The sequence below is a fragment of the Microcaecilia unicolor genome, chromosome 1 (genome assembly GCF_901765095.1).
Source record: "Microcaecilia unicolor chromosome 1, aMicUni1.1, whole genome shotgun sequence".
Lineage (NCBI taxonomy): Eukaryota > Metazoa > Chordata > Amphibia > Gymnophiona > Siphonopidae > Microcaecilia > Microcaecilia unicolor.
In genome coordinates this window covers 573,510,291-573,518,158 of record NC_044031.1, presented here as the reverse complement: position 1 = coordinate 573,518,158, position 7,868 = coordinate 573,510,291, and the positions used below count along the sequence as shown (strand labels likewise).

General features: G+C 46.0%; 1 protein-coding gene across 1 annotated transcript in view; it reads left to right on the top strand.

Annotated features, from left to right (window-relative positions):
- Window positions 1-3,864: 3,864 nt before the first annotated feature.
- SAMD12 (sterile alpha motif domain containing 12) overlaps window positions 3,865-7,868 on the top strand; it is a 670,300-nt gene continuing 666,296 nt past the window's right edge. The window contains exon 1 of the mRNA XM_030218342.1: window positions 3,865-4,133. Coding sequence (XP_030074202.1) covers window positions 4,121-4,133 — 13 coding nt within the window. The 5' untranslated portion in view covers window positions 3,865-4,120. The remainder of the gene's footprint in view (window positions 4,134-7,868) is intronic.

Genomic DNA, 7,868 nt, shown 5'->3' with positions numbered 1-7,868 from the left:
CAGCAGTGGGATTTTAACCGGCCACCTCTGGATTGCAAGACCGGTATAAATCCTAGTGCCCAAAACATGGCATGGAAATGGACTCTGAGCAGTATCCTGTAAATGGCACGCAACTCAGATCTCAGTTTATACAATAGCGCTCCACGCAGAATTTTTTCTGCAATGCCATTATAGAATACTACCATAAGTCTGCATTTACATACCTAATTTTGGGTTCAAGTACTTATTCTGGCTCAAAGGCATTTAGATGCATAACTGCATATATTCAATAACATATGCATGCAAGAACCAGGGCTGCCGAGAAACAGAGTCAGGCCTGGGGCAGGGCTACTTCCCCCACCCCCCGAACTCAGGCCGCCACTCCTCCCCCACTCAGGCCACCTCCGCCCACCTTACCTTCCTGCATCTGTGTCGGAGGCGTGGTGAAGGCGGGACTTGGGCGTGCCTAACATATGGGCGTCCTCCTCGACCCATAATTGAAAATAAAGGACATCCCTGATGAACATTTGAATGACTTTACCTGGTCCTGTTTTTCTTACGACCAAGCCACAAAAAGGTGCCCAAACTGACCAGATGACCACTGGAGAGAATCGGAGATCACTTCCCCTTACTCCCCCACTGGTCACTAACCCCCTCCCACCCTCAAAAAACATCTTTAAAAATATTTTGTGCCAGCCTCTATTCCAGCCTCAAATGTCACACTCAGGTCCATCACAGCAGTATGCAGGTCACTGGAGCAGCTTTAGTGGGTGCAGTGCACTTCAGGCAGGCGGACCCAGGCCCATTCCCCCCCCCCCCCCCCTACCTGTTACACTTGTGGAGGTAAATGTGAGCCCTCCAAAACCCGTAAGGGCTATGGTAGTGGTGTACAGTTGTGGGGAGTGCGTTTTTTTTTTTTTTGGGGGGGGGGGGGGTTGGGGGCTCAACACACAAAGTAAGGGAGCTATGATCCTTGGAGCAATTTCTGAAGTCCACTGCAGTGCCCCCTAGGGTGCCCGGTTGGTGTCCTGCCAAGTCAGGGGGACCAGTGCACTACGAATGCTGGCTCCTCCCACGACCAAAGGGCTTGCATTTGGCCATTTCTGAGATGGGCGTCCTTGGTTTCCATTGTCACTGAAAATCAGAAACGACCAAGTCTAGGGACGACCATCTCTAGGGACGACCTAAATGTCGGTGGGAAAATGTCGGATACAAATGCAATAAATAAAAAAATATTATCGAAACGAAAGATGGACGTCCATCTTGTTTCGAAAATACGGGTTTCCCCGCCCCTCCACTGGGACGTTTTGAGAAGATGTCCTCAGCCAAACTTGGGCGTCCCTTTCGATTATGCCCCTCCACGTGTACATCAAAGATTAGCACAAATAGCATGCTAATGTAGTCAAATAGATGTTAATGAGGTCATTTCCTATTCCTTCCCAATACTCAGAGAACAGCACACTAAACAAAGCTGCCCGTACTGCTGAAAAAATAATGCCATCCCAGAGCAAGTGTTAGGGTGTTTGAAGAGAGGATTTCTTGTGATTTTTTTTCTTTAAAAATCTGCCTGTTTTTAAATGGTTTGGGACAGTGGTGTAGCCAGACTGCCAATTTTGGGTGGGCCTGAACCCAAAGTGGGTGGGCACAAAATTTTCTTTCTACCCCCCCCCCCCCCCCCCCCCCAGCAAAATGTAGTCACACTCAGATGCATTTATCACACAGGGTAAAGTGCTGCTTTTCAGTGCATCAGATTTCAGACAATTTATTTAATAGCCTTAACACCCTTTTCAGTGAGCTTTCAGAGGCCAAAACCTCCTGCCTCAGGTCAGTATAATGCTGTTACGGTATCCTCTCCTGACCTAAGGAAGGAAGTATTGGTCTCTGAAACTTTATTAACACCATATTACTTTATCCTAAATTAAAAATAAAATTATTATTACTATCCATTCTTTAATTTCCTTCATCTACTTATGGCTTTTCATCTTTTTCTCACCCTTGTTCTCCCCATGCCCCTTCCTCTTATTCTCCAATCTTTCACTACTCCCCCTTTCCATGCAGCAGCTCTCCTCTTTCTCTCCCCATCCTTCCAGTGTCTCCCCTCTCTCTCCACATCCTTCCAATAGTCTCCCCTCTTTCTTTCTGCATCCTTCCATCCAGTGTCACCTCTTTCTCCCTACCCTTCCATCCAGCGTCTTCCCTCTTTCTCTCCCCATCCTTCCACCCATCTACCCTCTCTCCTGATCCTTCCATCTAATGTCTCTCTCCCTCCTTCTAACCAGTGTCTATCTCTCTACCCTTTTCTGTTCAGTGTCCCTTCTCTCTCCACATCCTTCCACTCTCCCCTTTTTCTCTGCATCCTTTCATCCATCTCCCCTCTTTCTCTGCCATCCTCCCATCTGTTTTCCCTCTTTCTCTCCCCATCCTTCCATTTTCCCTCTTTCTCTCCCCATCCTTCCATTTTCCCTCTTTCTCTGCCATCTTGCCATCTGTTTTCCCTCTTTCTCTCTCCATCCTTCCATTTTCCCTCTTTCTCCCCATCCTGCCATCTGTTTTCCCTCTTTCTCTCCCCATCCTTCCATTTTCCCTCTTTCTCTGCCATTCTCCCATCTGTTTTCCCTCTTTCTCTCCCCATCCTTCCATTTTTCCTCTTTCTCCCCATCCTGCCATCCATTTTCCCTCTCCCATTCAGGCCCACCAGCCCCAGCTCCCATTGCCGGCCACTGCTGCTTTTCCTGATGAGCAGCAGGGCCGGCGCTACAAAAAGAAGAAGCGCTCAGCTGACTGAGCTGAGCACCAACGCGTTGCTAACCCGACGAGAAAAAATGTTTTTAAAAAAAACGCGGCACTGCACGCAGCCTCGAAGCATTGGCTGCTGGCTCTGCAGGCTCCTTCCGTCTCTTACGTCACTGCCCCTGTTTCGCTACAGGGGCAGTGATGTAAGAGACGGGAGGAGCCTGCACAGAGCCAGCAGCCAATGCTTCGAGGCTGCCTGCGGTGCCGCATTTTTTTAAAAACATTTTTTCTTGTCCTTAGCGACGCGTTGGCGCTCAGCTCAGTCAGCTGAGCGCTTCTTCTTTTTGTAGCGCCGGGCGCCGGCCCTGCTGCTCATCAGGAAAAGCAGCAGTGGCCGGCAATGGGAGCTGGCGCTGTCGCTGGGCGGGCCTGGGCTGGAATTGGGTGGACCTGGGCACCCGTAGCTACGCCCCTGGTTTGGAAGCTCAAAGAGTACAAGTCCTTAAGCTGCTAGTGAAAGACAAATGTGTGCAAGTCAGAGGAAACCCAAAAGTGAAAGCTCATAATTACATCGGTTTCCTGCATTTAAATATAAGCCTTCCAAGTTTAAATATAAAAACCGCTTATATTTAAAGGTGCAGAAAACAGACACCCAATGTATGCTTCACTTTTGGGTTTGCCAGGTGCTTGTGCACAGGAGCTGGGCTTACCACGAAACTCTTCTGTGCATGTGCCAAGCACATTCCACCTTGCTTTCGTTTTTATAGTGTACATCCTTTGAGTATTGGCATTGGCATTGGCAAGCTAGGTTTCTGCGCAGTTGGCTTAAGGTAGGAGTTCTGAGTATCGGCCTAGGTTTTTAAAAGAAATCTATGGCAAAGCACTTAAAGAAAACAGCACAGATTATTGGGTGCCGTAGGGGTAAACACCCTGTCAAATAGCTTCACCTCACGGCACTAATTTGACAAGGAAGTTTTCAATCCAATATCCCTTTTCCAGAACAATGTGTGCTTGAAGGCATTGTATTGTGGGATATGTACTTCTTGTGCAATCACGAAATGTTTGTTTTATGTAATTGACCAATCGATGAGGAAAGGGCTACATCCAGCTGAGCTGTTTGTTTTCTTTTCCATGCAGCCTAGCTATCTGAAAGCAGAAGAGCAGGAGCTGGGTGGAAAGGCACGCTGACATCATATTCTATTTCTATGCCGAAACCGAGCTGCAGGAGCTGCAAGACTACATTTCCCGGGCTGCTTGGCAGCTGGTATAGAGCAGGCTCCCTGACCACGTCCTGCAGGTTGAGCCTGTCTGTTGATGACTGAACCCTGGAAACCCTATGAGGAGAATAAAGCCAGAAAAAAAGTGCAGCAGGAACTGCTGAGCAGATTGTGTGCACGTCCCTGCGAGGATGGCTGTTGAAGGTAAGGAGGCATTATAAGCTTTCCGTGGCTGTTTCGGTTTTCCCCTGAGAGAGCAACAGCAGGAGGCGTGATCTGTCACTGCTCACCTGAGCTGAAAAAAACGGCAGGGTTTCTTAAATTTTGTATTTAAACAAGTGTGCTGATTTGCTAGGAATGGCAGGAACAAGATGTGTCCAGTCCATCATTTTATACTGGAGAAACAGACTAAAGTGTATCACTGGTAGAGATTCAGGCTGTTAAGCAGAGTGGCTTTCTTACCACTTCATGCAAGCCAGATTTTCACATGAAAAGTGTAAACATCTGTCTCTATCTGTTATAGAAGAATTTGGTCATGATATTATTAACCTGTGCACATGCATTGAAACTATCATGTTTGTTCCTGAGCGCTTAAATCTACAGTAAGATCAGGAACCTGATTGTTGGAATAGTGGAATGGATCTGCTGCTGTGCCCACACCTTGCCCAGCTCCTGCCCAGCTGGGAGAGGGCTGATGCTGGACAGAACAGCCAGGAGAAGATTTTATAGCCCCAGGAAGTGAGACACAATGTTTAATTATAATTAAAACACTGTTGAGCAGTCTGAAAATAAGAAAGTGTACTAGAACTGAAAGTGTATTTCTGGTACTGGGGAAAAGGTGCCAGCCTGTGAATAAACTCAAGTTTACCTAATTTGTCAAGAATTTTCTGTAGCTGCATAGTATGCTGTCATTCTGCAGTGCTGTGGTGTAAGGTTTTGCAGGCCCATGGCCTATCATGCTGTAGTACTTTTTCTTTAGATATGTGCCCCTTTTTTTTTTTTTGTTAAAGAGAAGGTGAGACATTTGAAAGATCGTAGGGGCTGATATTCAGAATGCAGGAGGGAACCCAGCTAACTGTCATGGTCAGCCCGGATAATCAATACCGAGCAATTTCAGTCACTTTTGGCCAGTTTACACTTAACTGGCTAGGCTGATATTTGGAGATAGCCATTTAAGCTTTAAAACTAGGCAAAGGTATTTCAGCTATTTAAGCGGCCCAATATGGCCACTTAGAATAGCCGGCCATGCAGTGAATATTTGGGGATAGCCAGCTATATTGTATAATATAACTGGTTATCTCCTAGCTTCTAAGCGAGAATATTCAGCAGAGGAGGATAGCTGGCTATCCCCCACTGAATATAGCTGGATTGCTGGTTAAGTACCATTTACCTGACCAGGTGCCATTCCTGGCCAGTTATATGGTTTTGAATAACCGGGTGGGGGTAGTCTTTATAATGTTATCCAGGATGTAGGCCAAAGAAACAAGAAGAAAATACAATCTCTGCAGATAACACAGTCCACAGAAGAGCGGAGATGGCCAATCGCCATCCTGAGGGCTGTGAGAATGGTGCAGCCAGACAGGGCGCAAGGGGAAATGGGAGGGGTGCAAAAATCTCCCTTGTGGTGGCCACAGGGCAGTGGGCAGGGCCCAGGACTTATGGACATGTCACACAGGGTGTGATTGCGGCTCGGGACGCTCCTGCCAGGTTGCACACTAGTCATAGTAGAACAGAAAGTGTACCCATATGCTGATGTTATTTTTAAGCCTTTGTTGATGTGCTTTCCAGGGCACTTTCTCTAAATAAGTTAGTTTTGTACATATAACAGTAACGAACCTCACTCTTAAGCTAAAATATATCGAGTATCATCTCAGTCTCCAAAATTTGCCACTAACGCTTGCCGTTGTACCTGCATTGTATTAGATGACCTCCTTCTGAACTTTAAAGAATGTAGTACAATGACATCTATTGTTAGTCCTATAAAAAAGGTATCACCTTACTATGCATTCTTTTTATGTTTAATCTTATTTGCTAACTCTTAATTCAAGCAGACAAACAGCAGCCACACCGCAAAAGAGGAAGACCACAAAAAATAATGAAAAATATCCAAAATTAGTACCTGGTGACTGGCTTCCAGTTGTCCTGTTTGTCTGTCCTAATTAGATTGTAAGCTCTGTTGAGCAGGGACTGTCTCTTCATGTTCAAGTGTACAGCGCTGCGTACGTCTAGTAGCGCTATAGAAATGATAAGTAGTAGTAGTAGTAGTAGTAGAATAGTAGAACAGTTTAAATTGTAGACCTCTGTAGTGCATTGTGTTTCTCATCGACCTCTCAATATAGGAGAGTGAGTTAGTGGAAACAGACCTACTTCTGATTACAGCAGGAAAAGCCACAGTTCAAGTTCCACAGGCATTCCCTATCCAGGGGTGTGCTGGTAAATTGTTAACAGGGGGCTCTCTCTCGCCAGCAAAGTAAAAGAGAATTCAGGAGGGGCCCAAGCCCACATTTTGGGATCCATTTGTTAAAGTAGCCATGGAGAACCGGCTCCCAAAATTCTTAAAAACTTAACAAACGGCTCTCGAGAGCCTGTGAGAGCCTGCTCCAGCACACCACTGCCTATGACCTTGGGCAAGTCACTTCACCCTCCGTTGCCTCAAGTACAAACTTAGGGGCCCTTTTATTAAGCAACACTAAAAAGTGGCCTGCGCTATTTTTAGCACGTGGGTTTCCCACATGCTGAGGCCACTTTTAGTGTAGCAGTAAAGTGGCCGCAAATTCTATTTTCCCCTTAATGGTTATTCGCTAATTGGGAAATTAGTGCATGACCATTAGCTTTACTAGGTGGTAAGGGCTCCCATGCTAACCCTATGCTAATTGGACAGTGTGTGGCGATTTACCTGCGCTACCCGAGTAGCGTACTCTCCACCTCCAAACATGCCCAGGATTGGCGTGTGCCGATTCCAGAACTACCTCGGGACACCTGAGCATGTCCCGCACTGGTGCCCTTTTAGCGTGCGATAAGCATTAGTGCTTACCACCACTTTGTAAAAGTGCCCCTAAAATTGTTAGCCCTCTGGGGACAAGGAAATACCTACTGTACAAGACCCACCAATCTGGTGAATCGCTCTATGTACAAATAGGTGGGGAAATGTGGGATACAAATGTAACAAATAAATAAATAAATATATTTCCTGGTTACTAATACCATATGTTAACCAGAGACTTCTTTGATCATCTTCTCAAAACCTGTTGGCTATACTGTCTTTCCACAAAATTATACATGAACACACTAGGAAAGCAATTTTCTCTGTACAGGGTCCTGAACACTGGAACAAATTACCACAATTCCTTTACCATCAAACCCCCCTTCAAAAATTGAAAGCAGAACTCAAAACTTTTCCTGGATGCATTCTCCTAATTCCCGTGAGTGGCCTAGTGGTTAGGGTGGTGGACTTTGGTCCTGAGGAACTTCAGGCACAGGCAGCTCCTTGTGACTCTGGGCAAGTCACTTAACCCTCCATTGCCCCATGTAAGCCGCATTGAGCCTGCCATGAGTGGGAAAGTGCGGGGTACAAATGTAACAATAAATAAAAAAAAATATCAAAAACCTGCTACTCAGTGACCGTGAAGAATAAACCTGACTGACTGCTTAGTCCTAAAGCACTTCCTTCCTGTCTTTTCCCTCTTTTCTCCTATAAATATTGTAGTTCTACCCTTTTTCCCTCCTGTATCATGTGTTGCCACAATATGTGTACGTCAACCTATTTTGATGTAACTTTTAGTATATAAGCCGCCTAGACACATGTCCTGATAGGCGGGATAGTAAGCCCTTAATAAAACTTGAAACTTGAATGTAACTCAAGGCGTGGGCTAAATAATAATATGGGGCCTGATATTCAGCTTGCAGGGCTTAGCATTTTGCTGACCACCCTTGGTGTTA